Source organism: Populus trichocarpa, chromosome 1, assembly GCF_000002775.5.
Source record: "Populus trichocarpa isolate Nisqually-1 chromosome 1, P.trichocarpa_v4.1, whole genome shotgun sequence".
NCBI classification, from domain to species: domain Eukaryota; kingdom Viridiplantae; phylum Streptophyta; class Magnoliopsida; order Malpighiales; family Salicaceae; genus Populus; species Populus trichocarpa.
In genome coordinates this window covers 43,388,321-43,409,531 of record NC_037285.2, presented here as the reverse complement: position 1 = coordinate 43,409,531, position 21,211 = coordinate 43,388,321, and the positions used below count along the sequence as shown (strand labels likewise).

The window sequence follows — 21,211 nt, the reverse complement described above, 5'->3', positions numbered from 1 at the left end:
ATGAAATTAATTTTATAATTAATAAGATATAAAACATAATTTGGAAAAAAAATGATAGATAGAGTATTTCTATGTTTAAAAGACAAGAAGTTTGTAGTAATTTGCTTTTAAAAAATGCTTAATCAATAATCAAGGTACTTTATTGGTTTAATAATGTTTTCATCAAAACGCAGCCGTATAATAAAACGCGGTAAACCAAATAACCGTTAAATTAAAACGTCATTAACTTAGCCGCCACAAATTCATCTAAGAGACCAGAAATATCTCCCGCTCCCCAAAATCTTCCTTTCCTTTTCTCTCACACTTTCTCGGCAACCAAACATCATTGAAGAGCTTCAATACTCCCCTTTCTCACCTTCACAGCAATGAGCTTGCTTATAAACCACTGTGCTACTTACTGTCGTGTCAACCAGGGACGCAATAATGGTGAGTTCGAATTAGGTCATTTTATTATCTGCTGGCTTTACAAAATATTTAATTTATTTGTGTAATTAGCAAGGAAACATAAGGCGGCAATCAGAATGAGTAGCAAATCCTCCAAAACGGAAGAAGATTTTGTTTCTTTATCGAAGAAGGATAGGAATTGCAGCCTTGGAATTAACACTATTATTAGTTCCATAGCAGGTACGTAATTATGATTTTTTTTTCTTTTTTAAATCCTCAACCTGATTTAATTACTGAATAAGAGTTTTTTTTTTTCAACTTAATTGTGTATGTAGAGCAAGTGGATTTAATCGAATTTCTTAATATTGAGACTTTTGAAGAATTTAGTTGGTCATATTCTCTTTTTTTTTGGGTTGTGTTAATTGATCTAGAGGTTCACAATTGTTTGTATGCTTGTATTCGCGATGATAATTTTTTTTTCTTATTTGTGCTTTCTCAGTCTCAAATTTGGTTGCGATAGACATGGCAAAGGCTGTAACTCTGGATAAAGTACTGGTAAGAATCCATGCTGTCTGTGTGCTTGAACTGGCCACATGAGAAAGAGCCAAAGAGAAGCTTTTGATTCATATTTTGTTCAAACCATTAGTTCCTCGCTCCCTTTAATTCTTCACTTCTCTCAATAAGCATACCTATACTTACACTTTTTTTACCTATTTCTATCTTGAAGTTTTCATATTCGGTGTCCTTGTATCGCAATTGGTTGTGTTATTTTTGGAGTATTTTACAGATTATATCGCTTGTGTAAGCTAAAGGGTTCAATTTGCTTTTCCTTTTGAGTTAGGAGGAGGCTGCTTCTGTTTATACTTTGGCTGATGGAAGCATTGGGGACTGGTTTGGAGGTTTCTTATATTCATCTGGGCAACAAGCTAATGAAGCTGTTCAAGACCAGTTATCAGCACTCAGTTTTACTAGGTTTGTCTCTACAATTTTACCTTCAATTTGCTATCATATTTCTGAAAATTTATTACTGCTTTTTTCTTATGCACTGTGTTTCACTGCTTATTCTGCTTTACAGTTTGGCAGTGATTTTTGGAGCAGGGCTTGTAACCAGCCTTTCTCCTTGTACATTAAGTGTTTTACCGTTGACCCTTGGTTACATTGGTAAGTATTTGTTGGATGTAGATTTGGCAGCGAATGGATTTATACTACTATTTTGTAATATTCCTTCACTCTTTTGCATCTCTTATGAGCTCTGATACTTGATTTCGGCCTTTTTTGGATCATGCAGGAGCATTTGGCTCTGGAAAGAGCAGGGCAGAGGTTATGACTTGTTAAACGGCTTATCTGCATTTTATGTTTCCCTTACTTTCTTATTTCACACATTGAGCTCAAATTGCAAATCTTGAAATTAGTTCAGAATTAAAGAATGAAATGGAAAGATTTTAAAATATTTGGAGTAGAAAAGGAAGTCAAAGATGTTGTTGGCATTTTTTACCACCAAGACTATACAAATCATGTTGTGGCAGGATATGGTCCTTCTCTCGGAGCACTGAAAATTTGCAGTGCAAATATCCCTTTCTCTGTCTCACTTTCTTGCACACACCAGACACACACAGATGGTCAAATATGCACTCACACATATTTCGTGCTCAAAGCCTCAAACATGTTTGATTGTGTTTCTGGTTAGATTGTTGGGGATTCTATTGCATTTGCTTTGGGATTGGCAACTACACTAGCTCTTCTAGGCATAGCAGCCTCGTTTGCTGGAAAGACATATGGGCAGATAGGACAAGGATTGCCCTTGGCTGCTTCTGGTCTGGCTGTTATTATGGGTCTAAATCTTCTTGAGGTGATGATATATTTTGATTGATGTTTGATTTATGTGCATCACAAGTTTTAGGGTTTTTACTTGATGATGGATTTTTCAGTGTTTCAGAGATGGCTTTTGAATGGTTCAGTTGCAGATAGACTTTCTTTTATTTGACTGTCTATTATCTAAATCTCCCTCCTATTTATGGGCTCTTTTTGTGCAGGTTATTGAATTACAACTACCTTCCTTTTTCAACAACTTTGATCCCCGTGCTGCTGCTGCTAATTTTCCATCAAGTAATTGGCCTTCTCTACTCTAAGCAATTTGTCAACTATTCATTATCAAGGTGACCTGTGTTCTCTGCATGTTCTTCAATGTTTTGAATAAGATCGAAGTATGACATTCTAGGTGTGCAAGCATATTTAGCTGGGCTTACTTTTGCACTAGCAGCCTCACCTTGCAGTACACCTGTGCTGGCCACTTTGCTGGGATATGTGGCTGCATCTAAGGTATTCTAAAACTACCAGAGTTCTCTGAGTCCTATTGAGCTTAAGTTCTTTTAAGATTGCAGATCAGACACATATGCAAATGCATAAATGTACTACTTTGAACTTGCCGGTCATAAAACACAAATTTTTGCCTTTTTGTTGGAAGAACTAATCTTGCGCTGTTGGGATTAGTTACTGCAGTTATTTTGTTTCATGTAAACTTCTTCATTATCTGAAACTCGTAAAAGATCAGTCACATTGGGAGAGTTTTTTTTTCCCCGAAATATTTTATTTACTGGTACACCTAGAGGAAAGAAAGAGTTCTATGCTCAGTGCAAATTCTATTTGAAGGTTTGGAAAGTTGAAGGGCTTGTAGTGATGACTTTTTGAGTGGATGTTCACACTGAAATGCTACATGGAAAGGTAAAGAAAATGAAAGGAAGGGAAAACATCAGTGGAGTAATGGATTAGTTATATTCAGAGTAATGCTTGGTGCATTGTATCCCGAATTCATTTTTGAAGGCTCATTTTGTTTGCTTTGCATATTTGTCAATAACAGGATCCAGTCGTAGGAGGCAGCTTACTCTTAACATACACAACTGGCTATGTTGCTCCTCTACTTCTTGCAGCTTCTTTTGCTGGAGCATTGCAGGTACTTGATTTTCTACTGCTGGGGATACAGTCATTATTTCAGTTAAATCAACATTATGTGCAGCTATGTGCTAATGCCTGGAATTGGTCCTGGGCCTAATGCATAATTATTGTAACTCCTGTAACTAGCGGTGCTAGTAGTAGCTTAGCACAGGTATAAGTTTGTTATTGGAGTGGGATTAATTTGTCGTCTTCTGTTCTGATTTTTCATTTTCATTTTTAGAAAACCTGACCTCTAACTACATTTGCAGAGCTTGCTGTCATTCCGCAAGTTCTCAGCATGGATCAATCCAATGAGGTATTATTAGAGAATCTTTTATGCTTTGAATTTTATGACAGGCAAACTACTGCTTCTGACTCCCGTAATCCATCAATTCATTAAACAATTTGACGGTATATATGGCCATGTTGATCGGTCTATTGTCATATGGAACTCGCACCATTGTGTGGCCATCTTATTGAACTGCATGCATGTCACAAGCTTGTATTTTCAGGTCTTAGGTTCCCTGGAGTCTCCTTTCTGATACATGTTTGAATTTGATTGGTTGGCAGTGGTGCACTTTTGTTAGGAGGGGGCGTGTACACTTTCTTGGATAGGCTCTTCCCACCCACGATGGCAATGTAGATTTACCATCCTCAGGCTCTGTATAGACTTACTATACATTTGGAAACTTGCATACAGCAGGATCGAGCTCGCTCATGTTGCTGGTCAGTACTTGTTACTTAAATACACGTTGACAATGTAATATAATATCATTTCTCAACCAAGATCGTTACTAGTGTTGTTATTTAATAAAATTATTATTATTATTTTGTCATGGCGTGTGTGTACACTGTGTGTGTGTGTGTGTGTATATATATTATTTTCTTATCCACATTGGCCAAATTGTCTTCTTAATGGAGCCTTGGAAATCAAATTCACATCTCATCAAAGTAAACCGAATATCAAAACATTTCAATCAAACATTTACAGAAATCGTGAACATTTATATGCTGTGTTTTATAAGACATGCAAGGAATTTGTTATTCAATTATTCTTAAAAAAAATGCATATTTGCCACTATAGAACAGGTTTGCACAATGATGAACATTATCTCAACTAAAAAATGGATTATAGTTTCATTTTATATACAAATGCTTTAGTTTTCTCAACCCTTATTAGTATAGAATATTTTACTATCCATGCGTGTATCCAATAAATGCCCAAATGGCATTTGATAAAAATTTGAAATTTTTTTTTTGATGTTGATATTAAAAATAAATTTTAAAAAATAAAAAATATTATTTTAATATATTTTTAAATAAAAAATATTTTAAAAAACAATTATTACTGTAATATTAAAAATCACATTAACAAGATAAAAAAGAAAAGGCACTACAAGATTTCATAGTTTTACCGACGGAAAAATTCCGTCGGTGTGTGATTAGCAGTTCGTCGGTGATTTTTTTACCGACGTCATCACCGACGGATTACGTCCGTCGGTGATTCCCCATTCCGTCGCTATATCGGTCGGAAAAACAAAAACCATTTGCCGATGGTTTACAGACGGAATTTGAGCGCAAAAAAAAAAAGATTCCCGCTTGAAATATACCGATGGATTTTTAGTCCGTCGGTATATTGTGATGTACCGACGGTTATTTTCCGTCGGTAAATCTGTCGGTGAGTGTATGAAATACCGACAGAATATGTCCGTCTGTAAATTCGTCGGTAATTGTGGAAGCTACTGTTAAATGCCGACGGATTAATTCCGTCGGTAAGTCTGTCGGTGAGTGTTTAAAATACCGACCGAATTCATCCGTCGGTAAAATCCTTGGTAATAGTTTTTTTCTTAATTTGTTTTTAAAAAATTATTTAGGATATATAATATAAAACTATATAAATTAATTGTAATACAAACCAATTATGCAAATAAAATTTATATTAAACATAAAAAAAAAAGTTAAATAATATTCATTACAAACTGAATATGTTTCAAGAAAAATATTAAATGAAGTTTTAAAGGTAAATAATGTTGATTACAAATTAATATAAAGATGATGGAGCTGGAGGAGGAGGAGGAGATCCTGGCGGAGGCTGGTGGTTATACGGCCAAAAAAGATTAGGCGCACATGTTCCGCTATTTAACAATTTCATAATCATTTCGTGAAGCTGTTCATAAGCCGCTTTTTGCTGTTCATGAGCCGCTTCATACTCCGCTTTTTGTTGTGCATGAGACGCTTTGAGTTGTGCATGAGACGCTTTGAGTTGTGCGTACTCCGCTTTTAGGTTATCGTATTTCTCGGTGAGTTGCTGCAAAGCCACGAACTCCTTACATTGGGAGCTCGATATTGATTGGGAGCTCCCAACGGTTGAAACACTACGGGTCGACCGCAAGTTGTCGGCCGTAGTGTTGGAGAGCCCGTAAACCCGATTTTTATCGGGTCCACCTGACGAGCCAACCTCCATCCACAAATCCGGATCGAATTCCGGATGGGTCAAAGTATCGTCTCCGTATCTCTCCCTCAACCGATTATTATAGGTCTCCTGAAAATAAAATAAAAAAGTAATCATCATATTCAATACAATAAACATAATAACTTACAAAATAAAATGGTTGAACAAACATACCACAAAATGCTGAGCACGGTTATCAACGAACTGTTGCGCTCCCTTCTGGCGGTCTTGACTCCGCACGTGCGTCTCCACAAACAGCTCCATCGGGCTCGGCTCACGTCCAAGAGACGCAGCCTACAATGAAAAAAGATATATTAACAACAACTGAATTTAACGATATATTTCATTTAAATTAATCTTACCATCTGTTTCGCATGTGCAGCAAACGGAACGAAGCCGTCAGTGTGCGTTGTCACCCCGCCATGAATTGGCCGATTCCGGTTGCAAGCACCGGACTGTGAGCGTCGTGTGAACCGCTCAGACGTCACGTGCTCAAGATAGTGCGGCCATATATCTTCCAGGATGTATATCGGTTTGAAATCTCTCCAAACCGCAACATCGTTCCAGCCTTGGAAACCCCTATCCCTCGCGGTTTTTTTTGCCTTTTTCTGTGCTTCATACCAAAAATCACGCAACCTACTTCACGCAACCAAAAATTACATTTCGAAACATAAATTTTTGTCTAAAAAAAATCCTGTATTGTTTTTGATCTTACCTAGTTGCCGCGTGATTTTCCCACACCCTCCTCACAACAGTGTTATGCTCAATGTCCCAGCAGAATTTGTGCTGTGTATAAATAAACAAGTTTAATAAAAATAATAATTTATTTACAATTATATTAATAAGCTGAAAATTATAAATTAATACCAATCTCAAACCTGTTAAACCATGCATTGATTTGAGGCATCAATTCAGGATGCTTGGATATCTGACTCCATTGAAACAATGGAATCTCCATCGACGATTTAAATGCCGATGATATTACTCGGGCGGCTTCAATGTTTGTGAACCTGAAAATAAATGAAATAAATTCAATAGTGATTACTTCATAAATTATGTTGTAATTTTTTTTTTAAAAAACTAAAACCTTAACAAACTTACATTGAAAGGTCGTCCTTCCACTGTGCCTCGTACTTGCGGGTAAATTGATTCCGCTGCGAAGGCACGCCGCCTCTGCGCTGTGAAGTACCGCTGGAAGAGGCAGCATCAGTTGACGGCGCAGGTGGTGTAGGTGCCTCTTCTTGAGAGGCACCTAAGGAAATATCATCCTCGCTGCTAGACGAACTAGCTGCGACCGCACCTGAGCGACCAGCTCTGGTTTTCATTCTACGCATCTACACAATTTGATACAAATAATTATATAATTAAATTCAAATGTAAAAAAAAAATTCGACAGCACCTCCCTTATACCGAATACTACCTAAATCCACAAACCTGCACATATTAACAATAGCCACAACCAATTTACCCAATCTATACTAATTATTCCAACATATTCAATTACTAATCCTAAGGTAAATTCAACATTAAGAATTACAATTCAAGTAATTATTCAATAATTATGCCAATACAACAAAACAATAAATAAAAAAAAAACTCTAGAATAACAATCAAAATAAATGGAAAAAATTAAACACAAAGCATGCAATAATAGAGTAAAACTAATAATTATTCCAACATATTCAATTACTAATTCTACGGTAAATTCAACATTAAAAATTACAATTCAAGTAATTATTCAATAATTATGCCAATACAACAAAACAATAAATTAAAAAAAAAAACTCTAGAATAACAATCAAAATAAATGGAAAAAATTAAACACAAATCATGCAATAATAAAGTGAAATTAATAATTATTCCAACATATTCAATTACTAATTCTATGGTAAATTCAACATTAAAAATAAATATTCAACAAATTAACTAATAATAATTATGCCAATACAACAATAAAAAATATTCAATAAATTCAAAAAAAAAAAACTATAGACTTTAGCAATGAATTATGCAAAAAAAAAACTATAGACTTTGTCTACATTACAAAAAATACACCAAAACAAGAAAAATAACCAAAAAAATAGCAAAAAAAAACTATTAAAGTAAAATGAAATAGAGGAAACACTAACCTTTTAAACTGATGAAGATGATGAAGAAAACTTGCTAGAGATTGGAGGTGAAAGCTTTGAAGAATGGAGAGGAAAAAAATCAAATTCTTAAGGTGAGAAACGAAGGAGAAGAAAAAATGAACTGAACGGGCGGTCACTTGAACTTATATGGCAGTTTTACCGACGGATTCACCGACGGATATAAAATTAATTATTATTTTAATTTATTCCGTCGGTGATGTGTTAAAAATCCGTCGGTAAATTTTGAATTTCGCACCAAAATTTTTAATGACCCTCCATATTTTTCGTGGTCCGTCGGTAATTCCGTCGGCAATATGACACGGTCAGAGGCGCATTTAATGCACAACCCTTTGAAATTCGCGCGGTCCGTCGGTAATTTTGTCGGTAAAATTGACCCGCCGACAACTTACCGACGGATTTAAATACGTCGGTGCGGCCGTCGGTGATAGGGTGGCATTTCAAGTAATTATTTTCAAACTCTCTGTGAAATGCCGACGGACTTAAGGCCGTCGGTGATCGGGTGGCATTTCAAGTAATTGTTTTCGAACTTTCTGTGAAATGCCGACGGACTTAGTCCGTCGGTGTGGCCGTCGGTGATCGGGTGACATTTCAAGTAATTGTTTTCGAACTCTCTGTGAAATGCCGACGGACTTAAGGCCGTCGGTGTGGCCGTCGGGATGTGGTGGCATTTCAAGTAATTATTACATGTCACAAAATATATCATCCATGATCAATAATTATTTCAAGTAATTATCTCATAATTGTGGCATTTCAACTAATTATTTCAAGTAATAAATATTTTGTGTTTCAAAATTTATATATCATTCATAATCTAAATTACATGAAAAAAAAGGTTTTACATAGGGCTTCATTTTGGTAGTTAGTCAGAATTTTCTTCTTCTTCGTCATCAATTGAATTGTCATCACCTTCATCGCAATCTTCAATATGAATATCATCTTCTACATCGATATTTGGTTGTCCGCTAGAGCTCAAAACAAAATTTAACTCCTCTACGTCAACATCAACAAGACTATCATCGAAAACACGGAAATTTGAATTTTCTTCCAATTCAATCGAAGGAGCAACTCGATATGGTTCAACCACCTCACTAACTTGAAAGACTTCATCTCGCACACTTGTGTCTTCGTTCTCATCCTGAACAACCTCGACACGACCCCGGGGTTTCGTTTTTAAAACGGACAACCAATCCACTCGTGATCGATCCTTTCTAAATGAAGGGGTGTATGTGTAATAAACTTGTTGACATTGCTTTGCGAAAACAAAGACATCGTTTATGTTGTGAAGTCTAGCTTTTGAGTTGATTTCGACCAGACCATAGTGCGGATCAACTCTGATTTCTCTGTCTGTCGTGTCATACCAATAGCATTTGAATAAAAACACTATTCTGCTCGTTATGATATTGCAGTTCGACGACCTCTTCTAATCTACCATAGTAGTCAACTTCTAACTCACTACTAGTGGATCCCTTAACACAAACACCGCTGTTGTATGTCTTTCTTCCTTGCCCGTATTCTTCATTATGGAAAACATATCCATTGACAAAATACCCGTTGTAGCACTTACATTTTCTTTCAGGCCCCAGGTTTAGTGAAGACAATGACTTAGGTGCACTCCTTCCCATTTGATAAACCTTGTATGTAATGTACATCAATAAACAGTAAATGAACGAGAATCTCGTAATGACATGCATACGTACAGTAATTTTGCAAGTTAGAATGAGTTTGTGATAGTGCTTACATGTGTTCTGAACCACGTGGCAAACTGCTCATCTTGTAATTGAAAGATCTGGGATTCGGTCAGCTGTGAGTTATTGGAGAGCAAATATTGACGATGTTGCCTGCAAGTGATAATGAGTGTATGATATTACAATATATAATTAACAGTATATTACTAACAAAGTTTAATTAGTATAAACTTACTGAATAAAAGGTCTCAGCTCATTACAGTTAAATAGAACATAGTTGTGTGCTTGTTTGAACTCTATTTCCGACAAATATCTTCCTCTTACGACATTTTTAGGTGTGGGTCGTCCAGTATTGAAGAATATTGACAAGTTCCCACTGGAAGGCACTTCACCGCCATCATCATGCCGTGGAACGCGATTGATTCTCATTCTCAGATGAGGTTCGAAATAGTACGAGATAAATGTTGAGATCTCCTTAACAATATAGGCCTCACATATCGAAGCCTCAACATGCGCCTTGTTCTTAACCTTTTTCTTGAGATTAAACAAGTACCTGCATTGAAATATTAATCAAGTATTTTCAATTAAGAAAAACATATAAAATACTTTTATATATGAATTACATTGCAACTGTAATATCTAACCGTTCGAATGGGTACATCCATCTATATTGGACCGGTCCTCCAGCTTTTGCCTCGAACGGTAGATGTATAGGGAGATGCTCCATTGAGTCAAAAAATGATGAAGGGAATATCATCTCAAGTTTGCATAGTGTCTCGACGATATTCGTTTGAAGCCTCTCAATGTGATCAACATTCAACTTGCTGGAGCATATATCTCTGAAGAAATGACTGATCTCCGTGAGTGCATCTCATATTCCCTTTGGCAACAAATCACGAAAAGCTAATGGGATGAGTGTTTGCATAAACACGTGGCAGTCATGACTCTTCATTCCATACAATCTGCAGTCCTCTATATTAACCAGCCTTGATATGTTCGATGCATGTCCATCCGGAAAACGCAGACTCTTAAGCCATTTGTAGACTAGCAGTTGTGCGTTTTTCTCTAACACGAAGCTTGCTCTTGGTTTTGCGACCCGTGACTCATCATAAACCAACTCCATATTTTTAAGGTTACAGTATAAAGCTATATCCAATCTAGCCTTGATGTTGTCCTTTGTCTTCCCCTTCACATCCATGACGGTGTTGAAAATATTCTCAAACATGTTCTTTTCGATGTGCATGACGTCAAGGTTATGGCGGAGCAGATTGGTCTTCCAATAAGGAAGCTCAAAAAAGATCGCTTTACCCAATTATGGGTCAAACCAAAACCAGGAAACTTTTGCTTACCTGATTGAAGGCCAAACACAATGTCACCGTACTCTGAGACAACATCATGCAATTCTTCACCAGAAAGACGCGGGGATGCAACATCTTTTTCAACTCTGCCAACAAAGAAATCTTTTCTGTTCTTTCTGTACCTGTGATGAAGTGGCAAGAAGCGACGGTGACAGTAAAAAAAAGAAGCTTTACCTCCATTTGCTAGCGTGAATGCCTTGTTGTTTTCCATGCAATATGGACATGCGAGTTTCCCATGAGTGCTCCAACCAGAAAGCATTCCATAATCTAAAAAATCATTGATAGTCCACATCAATGCCGCCCTCATAAGGAAATTTTGTTTCCTCGATATATCATAAGTCAGAGCTCCGGAGGACCACAACTGCGTCAACTCATCAATCAACGGTCGAAGACAAACATCTATATTCCGCCCCGAGCTTCTTGGACCGGGTATGACAGTAGATAAAAACATGAACTCCGGCCTCATACACATTCCCGGTGGCAAGTTATAAACTGTGAGTATGACCGGCCAACAAGAATAAGGAGCAACAAATGACCCAAATAGGTTGAATTCGTCTGTACACAACCCAAGACGCACGTTCCTTGATTCAGCTGAAAAGTGAGGATGAACACTGTAAAAGCGTTTCCACGCTTCGCCGTCAGAAGGATGAACCATCACTCCATCAACCGCATGGTGTGCTTGGTGCCATGTCATGTGCTCAGCAGTCCTTGGTGACATGAATAACCTCTGCAATCTAGGTGTGATCGGGAAGTATCTAAGTTTTTTATATGCCACTAGAGTCTTTCCCCCGCCAGTTCTAGGTTTGTAACGGGAATGCCTGCATGTCATGCACTCGGTCATCTCAGCATTTTCAAGGTAGTATAACATGCAGAAGTTAGGGCACATGTCAATTTTTTGGTATCCTAAACCGAGGGGTTTCATCATGGACTTCGCAGCATAAAAGTTCTCTTTCAGCCTGTTCCCTTCAGGTAAAATGCTTCTTGCTCATTCAATAATCTTGTCATACTCGGCCTCACTCAACCCGTGATCTGACTTGATGGTGAACACCTGTGCTACGATCGATAATTTACTGTGGTTCGTGCAGCCATCCCATAATGGTTCGTCAGAATCTTTCAACAAATCAAAAAACCTAGTTGCATCTACATTAGGTTCTTCTTCTATGATTGGACATTAACTGCCATTACCTTGATTCATTCTTATTGCATCCATAACCATATTTCTGTAAGGATTAGTGTTGTCATTTGTCGTTTCATGCACGTTGCTAGCACTAGAAGTAGACCCAACCACCGTTTCTTCCATTCTCCTCTCACTCTCGCTAACAAATACTTCTCCATGTGCATACCAACACTGGTAATTCTCCATAAACCCTTTGTGTAGAAGATGCATCATTACAACATCTGGATGCATATATTTTTTATTTTCACACTTCCTGCATGGACACCTAATACCGCCTCCAGTAAAATTTCTGGGAATAGATGTTGCGAAATTAATAAAACCCCGAACCCCATTACAATAATCCATCCTCCGCAATCCTTGGGGTGAATCTCGATACATCCATGAACGATCATCCATGACTTATATCGAACCTCTATAAAATTATGATGACATCATGTATTAATTAACTAAGTTAGGTAAATAAACTTGTAAAAATATTACTTTACCTCGAGATTATCCAACAAACCAATCACAACTTCTCATAAATATTAAATATTCATTATCATTTATCAACGTCCATACGAATTAAAATATATAAATTTACAGAAATTACCACTCCGTAATAGTACCATTGATAAAACTTTAAACGGGCCTATTAAGCAAGCTATTAATTATTTCAAAATAGCACATGTAATTCGGTAATTCCATAAAGAAATAACAATTTACAAACAAATACAATCTTACAAAATCTAAAACAAACCATAACAGGTACAAAATTATACATTCATATACTACAAGTTTGTTTGAGAAATAACAATAAAACATGTACATCTACTAAAAAATACATATACTAAAAAAAAAAAATTGACATTTAATCAAATGTTAAAATTTAAAAAGATAGAATTACTTACAAAAATTGATAAAATCCGTCGGTAAATCAGAACACGGATGCTGTGACCACAAAACTTCAAGAAATATAACTTGTTGTGCTGATATGAGGAAGATTTTTTTTTGGGGGGGAGGGGGGGCTGGTTGTTTGCAGATGGGGAGAGTTGGGATGAGGAAGAAGAAGGAGAAATAGGGGAGGAGAGGGTCGGCAGAGCTGTCATATATTAACTTTTTCCGACGGTTTCACCGACGGAAACTCCGTCGGTTATTACGTCGGTGATTCTGACGGAAACATAGACACGTCACCGTACGGATCTGCCATTTCAAATCCCTCGGTGAGTCCGTCGGCAATTTAAACGGCGAACCGGTTACATCACTGTACGGGCACTGTACGGGCTGTCGGAAACATTAGACCCACCTTTTTTTTAAATTCAGAAACTTTTCCGTCGGTAATTACAGACTGAATTACAGACGGAAATGTTCCGTCGGTAATTTCGACCTCAAAATACCGACAAAAATATTCCGTCGGTAAATCCGTTGGTATTTAGCGAATTTCTGGTAGTGAGGTTGAAGAGATGAGAAAAGGCACTATTTAAAAAGTAGATGTGCTACTCAACTTGAAGATTTTACTTATTATAGTAATAAGTAATTCCAAATCCAACATAAAAACTGGGACAGTACCATTTTATTTTATTTTTCTTAAAAAGAGAGGAATACATGGGGTTTAAATTAAAATTAATTATAATACATTGTTGTTTTGTATCTGTAAGGTACGTCTAATCCGTGATCAGTTCCTTTACCAACATTGGACGGTCCTAAAATCACCTCCTTTCTTCTCTTAATTCTTACCCCTTTCATTCAAGAGAAGATGGCAATACAAACAAGGTCTAATATGCTCCACGACCAATCATCTCTTGATACTGGTTCAAAGACTCCTGCCTTTGCAACCTCATTTCCTCGTTAAACTTCTTTATAAACGCCTCAACTCGCTTGTTCAACTCGTCCTGACCCAGTGAAGGTTCTCTACCGATCAGTTTCCCTGACCCTTGCGGACTCCGAGCTAGCTTCTCTGGCTTGCTGCTGCTGCTCCTATCGTTAAAAGTCTCAGATTTCTTCGTCAGTTTTGGCGGGCGGGTGCTGTCTCGGCGCACGTGTGTTTCCCACGTGTCGGACTTCTTTAGGTGCCTGGTTAGTGGCATCGGACGGCCATCCGTTATCGTCTTCCACGTGCTCTCCAGCGTGTCGTACCGTTTTGGTTTTGACACTCCCAACGCTGCTGGTGCTGGTGCTTTCCCATTACCTAAAACAAGAATTTACCCAACAATGTTTCATTATGATTATCATAATCATCTGCAACTTTGATTCATGTTTCTCCATTGTTATAAGACTCGGTACGGAATGACGAATCACCAAGTTAACTTATAGGATCTTATAACTCGGTTTCTATGGATTTATTGCATAATGATCCTGTAACATAATTACATGGATTTAATCCTCTTTTACTCGTAACTTAAATAATTAAGAGATAATAAAAAGAATTATTAAGAGGGTCAGGAGGAAAAATAATTTCTTTTTTGTTTTGTTTGTGAGAGCTGATGAGAGAGGTGCTTATTTCAAAGCAGCTTTTTCGTTGTAAAAATAAAAATCCCATGACATATATTGGCCCCAAACATTCAGAAATGCATATTGGGAATCTAGTAAACAAATTGTAATAGTAATTGGTGGAACTCTGCATAGTATTTGCTAATTCATAAGCAATTAGTAGCTAAAATCTTGGTTTTTGTGTGTAAGAATTAAAAAGGAGAATTTACCTTCAGGAGTTGCTTTCAAAGATTTCCTGCGACCCAATCTTGCAGAAACCAATGGTTTCTCTTTCTCAAACAAGAACTCCATAGATGGGGCTGCCTTACCACCCTCTTCCCTTTCATATACCCCAATAGTCTTCACCGTACAATCCTCCACAGCCGCAGCCTTCCAGTCCACATCCGAATCTTGATAATTACTACCATATTGATAACTTGAAACAACAGCAGCATCATTATCATAATCACTTCTTGCACGAACAGAAATATTCTCCACCTGCACCGGAGGGGCAATAATATCCGCTGATGATGGCAAGGGTACTTGTTGCTCTTGGCTTGGCTTTTGAAGTTGAAGCTTGGAAGAGGCGACAATAGAGATGATTATGCAGTTAACGACCAAGTAAAGATAAGGAGGCTGAAGCCAAGAAAGAACGGAGGAGTACATGATAGGTAGCTCAGAGACTGCAAAATCTGCTACTACTGAAAGGACCGATAGCTTTAGTATCACCGCTAAAGATAACACCCCAGCTGATATCAAAGCCACTTTGAGAGAGAGCATTGGATTTCCAGAACTTGATGCAGGAAGCACCATTATTTTCTTCTTCACTCAAAATGGAGCTTCAAGAATCAAGATTGTTCAAGATCCTCGGGCTCTTAACAAGTGCAGATCGCAGAAAGAGAGAAGAAGGGAATGTGAGAAAATTGCGAGGTGAGAAAATGGAAGGTGGTATATTATATGGAGTGGAGTTGCAGAGAGTTTGTGGTGAAATGGGGACCGAAAGATGAAAGTAGGACATGGCAAGGGAAGAATTCAAGGGGCACTGGTGTGGGGCCTAGCGGTGTTTCCACGGACAAAGTAGAACACATGTTATTTGCTGTATAATAAGAGTTTATCCATTAGGGTTTTTCATGTATTTAATTTTGAGCTGATTTTCCCTATAAAAAACAATCTTTTTCGTCCACCAGACAGGATGATCATGTTTTTCTACCGAATATGCATGCCAGTTTCTAATCTGGATATTTATTGAAATTTTAATTTTTCTAATCAGGATATTTATGTCCAAACCCTCTGAATGAGAAGGCCGGGAGTAATTGGATTAGAAAAATATAAGACTATTGTCCAAACCTTAATTAATGACAGTGATCATACGGATCAGATTAGTTGGCTTAATTTCCATTAGTGACAACTAACGAATTATGCCTCACGTAAGAATTAGAGGCGATGAGGGTTCAGACATTTTAATCAGATAACGTCGAGCATCAACATCTTAATTGTTAGGCGATAATTATCAAATCCATGTTTGACGACGCCCCCTAAATCTGTTTGCCGCTATCCGGCCGTTCCAACTAATTTTAGGTTCCCGACTTGCAAAGAAAAGAAAAGGTATGGTTTGGATCCTATGAGTTACCATGTAGTTTCCCTCATTAATTATGCCTTTGAATTCCTTTCCAAGGCAAAATGGAGCTTTAACAAAAGATCAAATCAATCATGCATGATCACCCTTATTTAATATATAAAGTGTTTTGTCTTTCCATTGTCTATTCTGTCGGAGTTTTCAATAATTTTTTTGTTTTATAATTCACCACCTATCAGTAATTATTCACAATAAACCCACAATCATAACAAAAAAAAATTCTTTAAAAATTAAAATGATGAACACAGATTAGAAAATATAAAACAAATTTATCCACCAAATATAGATATAATATATTATAAAGTACCAACAACAACTTACTCCTTTTCAATTTTGCAACACCATGAAACATCAAAACTAAATTAATTAATTACTTTTTAATCAAAATGCTCTTTTTTATTTTAATTATTATTATGTCAGTAATTTAATATGTTAGCAATGCAGATGAAATTGTTAATTTTCATTTAAAATAATTAATTAAAATTTTCTATGATAAACAGTGATAAAATATTTTTCTCAGCGGTGGAATTATGACATTAATTTGCAAGGCACTGCTAATTTATCAAAACATGGCGTGGGAAAGAGAGGTAATTATATATTAAGAACAAGATATGAGGCATAGGGGGGAGGACTGGACATGCATGTGCATTGAGATGGTCAAATGTTTACAGACACTGTTGTGTTGAATAAAACATTACAGGATTTAATTTTAATTAATGTGAACTCCTAATATTTAAATTTAACCATTAAAACCAAGATCTACTAGCTAGCTACAAAACAAATGCATGCCATTTCTCTGCATATATAAAATATATAATTAAAAGGATTAATTGGCGTCGATTCTTAATTTTTTTTATAAAACAATAATATTAATTTCTAGCTTGTTCCTTGTGCATGCACTGCATAAAATATATTTATAAAGGAACTAGTACTCATGGCTTCTCTAAGAGTCTAGACGCTTCATATGATCTTGGCTTAACTTGAATTAATAGTCTTCTTTTTATAATCTAAACACGACAACCTTTTCATGTCCTAAGAAAAATATTAGGTAAACTATATGTTGTGATCCTTATAGTTTCATCAATGTTCCATTTCTACAACTATAGTCTATAATTTTCTATTTTTTTTAGGTTTTTATGAGTGTAAAAGTTTCATTTTTTCCCTTTACAACTAAACAACTAATAAGGACAAACCTCATTTCTTTTCATATTTCTTTTATTTTTCTTGTTATTTTCTCTAATTATTTCATCTTAAATTCCCACAAATATTACTATATCTCACAAGGAAAAACCTAAAACTAAAAGGGTAGCATTGAGAAGTTTTGAACTCCAGGGCAAAAGTAAAGCTTACCCTAAATTTTTTATGCTTAATGCTACAGGTCAGCTAGAACATGTGATTTTTTTTTAATCATAATCTCACCATTAGAGTCGGAGGGATCCTGAATCTCCGGTGATGTTCGAGAGGTAATTAGTCTTATGGGTCTCCCATGTGCCGAGCAGCCTAATGGGTGCCGACCATGAGTTTGTTCCTCGGAAAGAAAACTGTAACAAATGGAATATGAAGACATGGCAGTAGTGGTACTGCTCAGTCCAAGTTGATAAGAAAGTCCACGGATACCCGACGACGAATGAAGACATGTGAAATGCTCACATGCTTTCTTATTTTGCCTGTAACAACACCTTTTAATGTTCTTAATTTTGTTGCTTTTCTCCACTTTCTTTTAACATCGATAAATTGAAATGACTAAGATTTGTGGATCAAATTTCATTTTATTATCACTAACAATTTATTATTATTAAATTAATACTTCTTAAATGTTTTTCTTATAATTTTAACATGTTTATATGAAAATAAAATATTTTAATTTATTTTTAACTAAAAAACATCTTAATTTGAAAAGCAAACACCGGTGTTTACCGATTACATTAGGCAGACCTTCTGTGCTAGTCCACTCGATCGATGCCTAATTTTGGGTGGAAAATGGAGTAACAACGTGCAAGCCGATAATTAATTGGCAACAAATTCAAACAAACAAGATAGCTCGGGTGATTGGTGAAGGTCTCAAAATCTTGGACTTTCAGGAAGACAGAAAAGAAAACACCAACCTTCCAATCATTGTCCGATTTTGACATGTTTCAGAATCCTTCTCAGTTTTTTTCACATTTCTTTCAAGTAAGTACGTCACGAAACCACAATTCAACGATCCAAGATATTTTTTCTTTTTCTGTCTTTTTTTCTGAAAAACAAATCACACGCATTCGTACACGTATGTGCATTCCATTGTGATCTCCTTAATTATTATTTTAGACGAGAAGATGTTAATTTTTACAAATTTTAATAACCTGAATTAGCAACATGGTTTAATTAATAACCTATAAATTAAATTAAAGCCAATTTAGAATTAAATTCAGCCCATGCTTGAAATAAAAATAATTAATAAGAACAAGAGAGAAGAATTGCTTGGTTTTATACACACACACACACACACACACACACACACACTCCCTCAATCTCAAATTAAATTAAATGCCCTATACAGCTTTTCATTTTTTACTATTTTACTTTGAGAGTTCATTTGAAACAACAGAATATAGAATTACCACACTTCAATTAGACAAAATCATTATTTTTTTCCTACAATTAGACAATTTAAGATTTTCAAGAAGAATTTGCTGTCAATATCTTGATCAATGGATTAATTTATGATTTTCATAACTACAAGGACTAACTTATAAAATTGTAAACATAGAGGGATTGAATTGTAACTTACTCTATCTATAATAATCTCTCGATATTTTTTGGAGGATCTTCTTAATTAATTTGTCAAAACAAAATAGTGGGAGATAAACGATCACAAGTTTCCAACTATATAGCTAGCATTTAATCTTAATAATATAAAATGATAATATTAATTACTTAACAATATAGATCAATCTTAATAACTTGGAAGCTTATATAAAGAAGATGATAATTGTAGAAGTTAGTAGAATCACATCCACCAAATAATTTTGACTTTGGCCTTATTAGTCCAATAAAATTACGTTTATCTTATTAGCAATAAGTTCTCTACATTAGTCATCACGCAACGTATTTATTTCATCATTCTGAACCTTGCATCAATCTCAAGTCTCGACCACTAGCTCTAAATCACCAACTAAACACTAGTTTCTTTGACATTTCTTCCTTGCTTATGATACCTTTCCCTTAATTATTGTCAAGTCCCACTCACAGCACCAAATTATTGGGCTTGAAGCTTGAATTAATCCACGTCTTTCCCACCATCACAACATAATGCTGCTAGCACTAAGAAAGTACTTTGAACTGATTGATTCCACGGAACATCACGTTTTGATGGTCATAGATAGATGATGATATCAAGTGATTAGCAAGAACGGAACTTATCATGCTGATAGATAAGTGGCTGAAATCCCGTAACGATTAGGACAGAGACTTGAAGATGCGTAGGAAGGAGGGGGGAACAAAGGTAGGTTGCCTGAATTAACAGTCTTCCCATAACGATTGGGACAGTCTTGAAGATACGTAGGAAGGAGGGGGGAACAAGGTAGGTTGCCTGAATGTAAAGTCTGAAATGATAAATGTTATCACTACCAAGAACATAAACACAATTGGCCCTCGCAGAAAATGACTGGAAAAAGGAGCCAAGTGAATTGTAAAATTTCAGCTATCATCAACGTGCTAAACTATCAATCATGGAGCTTCCTCGGAGAAAGTATGTTCCTTTTCCAGACTTCCAGTATCAGTGCAAGAATGCCCAGTGTGGCTTGCATGAAAGAGCAAATAAAAGCCTCTTTTTGTAGAAACTAGTTTTCTGCACGTGATAAGATCATCTCTATCATTTCTATGTCATTTTAAATACCTTTTCTATTGATCTAACAAAATAAATATATAAAGAGAAATAAGTTTTTTAATTGAAAAAAAAAAATTAACCAATGTTATGCATGAAAATAATTCAATAAAATAAATCCGTTATCTCGTTTATTGCCATTAATTTCTATTTCTTGATCAATCATTTGTTTCCTTACACTATCATTACATTTCTTTCTTATGCTTATGATGAAGTGAATCTCTTTTTACCACCACATAACAAACTTTATGTAGAATTTGCATTTCTCTTGGTTTTTATCATATTAAAATGGGACACTCTTCCATTTTTTTTCTCTGAAATTACAGTTTAAATCATGCATAAAATCAATTTTAAAATTTAAACAAAAATATTAAACTCCCTTGTATATAATATAAAAAAAAAAGTGAACAAATGACAGATCTTTCTTCCTTTCTCTCATTTGTAACCCACCCTAAAATACCACTCATGTTCACTGCTAGAAAGTTGGCTAATACAAACGGATACACCGATAGAATGTTTTTGTTGGTAGATTGCGGTGAGTTTTCTCGACTACATATGCCCTCATAGTATCCATCGGTAACACCGACGAAAATATTTCAGCGGTACAAACCGAGGGAATTACAGTGAGAAAAGAAGGAATGAAAACAAAGTTAAAAAGTACGATGACATGTTATTTTTACAAACAGAATTATTGATAGATTTAAATTCGTCGATTAAATCCATCGGTAATATTTAATTTATGACATGACGAGTGATCCTTTTCTCTCTCTCCCTCATTTCTTCTTCCCCTTTTATTTTTCTCTGCAATAAACACCACAACCCCCCCTAAATCACAAATCAACCTCCCACTACAAATCATGTCACCCTAACACACAGTTTATCAACATTCCTGTTATAATTCAAATTTTATATAGGATTCCCCACTTCAAGTAAGCAAAACTACTCGTTTTCTATTTAAACTCAATTTAAAAATGTTAAATTTTATTGCATAATTTTGCATTATATGTATTTTGTTTGGGTGTTTACTTGTTTTATAACTTTTTTCCCATAAAAAATTGTTGTATGAATGTATGATTTGTACATGTTAGGGTTTGTTTGAAATCTTGTAAAATTATATTTGTTTCT

General features: G+C 35.8%; 2 protein-coding genes across 3 annotated transcripts; one reads left to right on the top strand and one right to left on the bottom strand.

The window, feature by feature from the left end:
* Positions 1–226: 226 nt before the first annotated feature.
* LOC18095650 (cytochrome c-type biogenesis ccda-like chloroplastic protein) lies at positions 227–4,151 on the top strand. 2 transcript variants are annotated; one of them, XM_024603413.2, is made up of 12 exons: positions 227–426; positions 496–624; positions 884–939; positions 1,229–1,356; positions 1,460–1,545; positions 1,673–1,704; positions 2,072–2,233; positions 2,418–2,490; positions 2,603–2,703; positions 3,242–3,334; positions 3,585–3,631; positions 3,886–4,151. In XM_024603413.2, exons 1-12 carry the CDS (start codon positions 366–368, stop codon positions 3,956–3,958), a joined length of 1,041 nt encoding a protein of 346 aa, XP_024459181.1. In that variant the 5' UTR covers positions 227–365; the 3' UTR covers positions 3,959–4,151. The 2 variants fall into 2 exon arrangements, with proteins under 2 accessions (XP_024459181.1, XP_024459174.1); XM_024603406.2 differs by having other exon boundaries at positions 228–426; positions 1,226–1,356.
* A 9,511-nt stretch (positions 4,152–13,662) lies between these two features.
* LOC18095649 (uncharacterized) lies at positions 13,663–15,763 on the bottom strand. The gene is made up of 2 exons (XM_024607487.2): positions 14,816–15,763; positions 13,663–14,304 (listed from the first exon to the last, which is right to left on the bottom strand). The coding sequence occupies exons 1-2, from the start codon at positions 15,396–15,398 to the stop codon at positions 13,892–13,894; spliced, it is 996 nt and encodes a 331-aa protein (XP_024463255.1). The 5' UTR covers positions 15,399–15,763; the 3' UTR covers positions 13,663–13,891.
* Positions 15,764–21,211: the final 5,448 nt, after the last annotated feature.

What these genes read in the sequence shown, in the direction of transcription:
- LOC18095649 (XM_024607487.2), bottom strand. Translation starts at nt 15,398, where the DNA reads ATGGTGCTTCCTGCATCAAGTTCTGGAAATCCAATGCTCTCTCTCAAA. An exon ending in TTTGAAAGCAACTCCTGAAG is followed by an intron (nt 14,305 to 14,815) that starts GTAAATTCTCCT and finishes TTCTTGTTTTAG; the next exon opens with GTAATGGGAAAGCACCAGCA.
- LOC18095650 (XM_024603406.2), top strand. Translation starts at nt 366, where the DNA reads ATGAGCTTGCTTATAAACCACTGTGCTACTTACTGTCGTGTCAACCAG. An exon ending in GATATGTGGCTGCATCTAAG is followed by an intron (nt 2,704 to 3,241) that starts GTATTCTAAAAC and finishes TGTCAATAACAG; the next exon opens with GATCCAGTCGTAGGAGGCAG. An exon ending in GCATGGATCAATCCAATGAG is followed by an intron (nt 3,632 to 3,885) that starts GTATTATTAGAG and finishes ATTGGTTGGCAG; the next exon opens with TGGTGCACTTTTGTTAGGAG.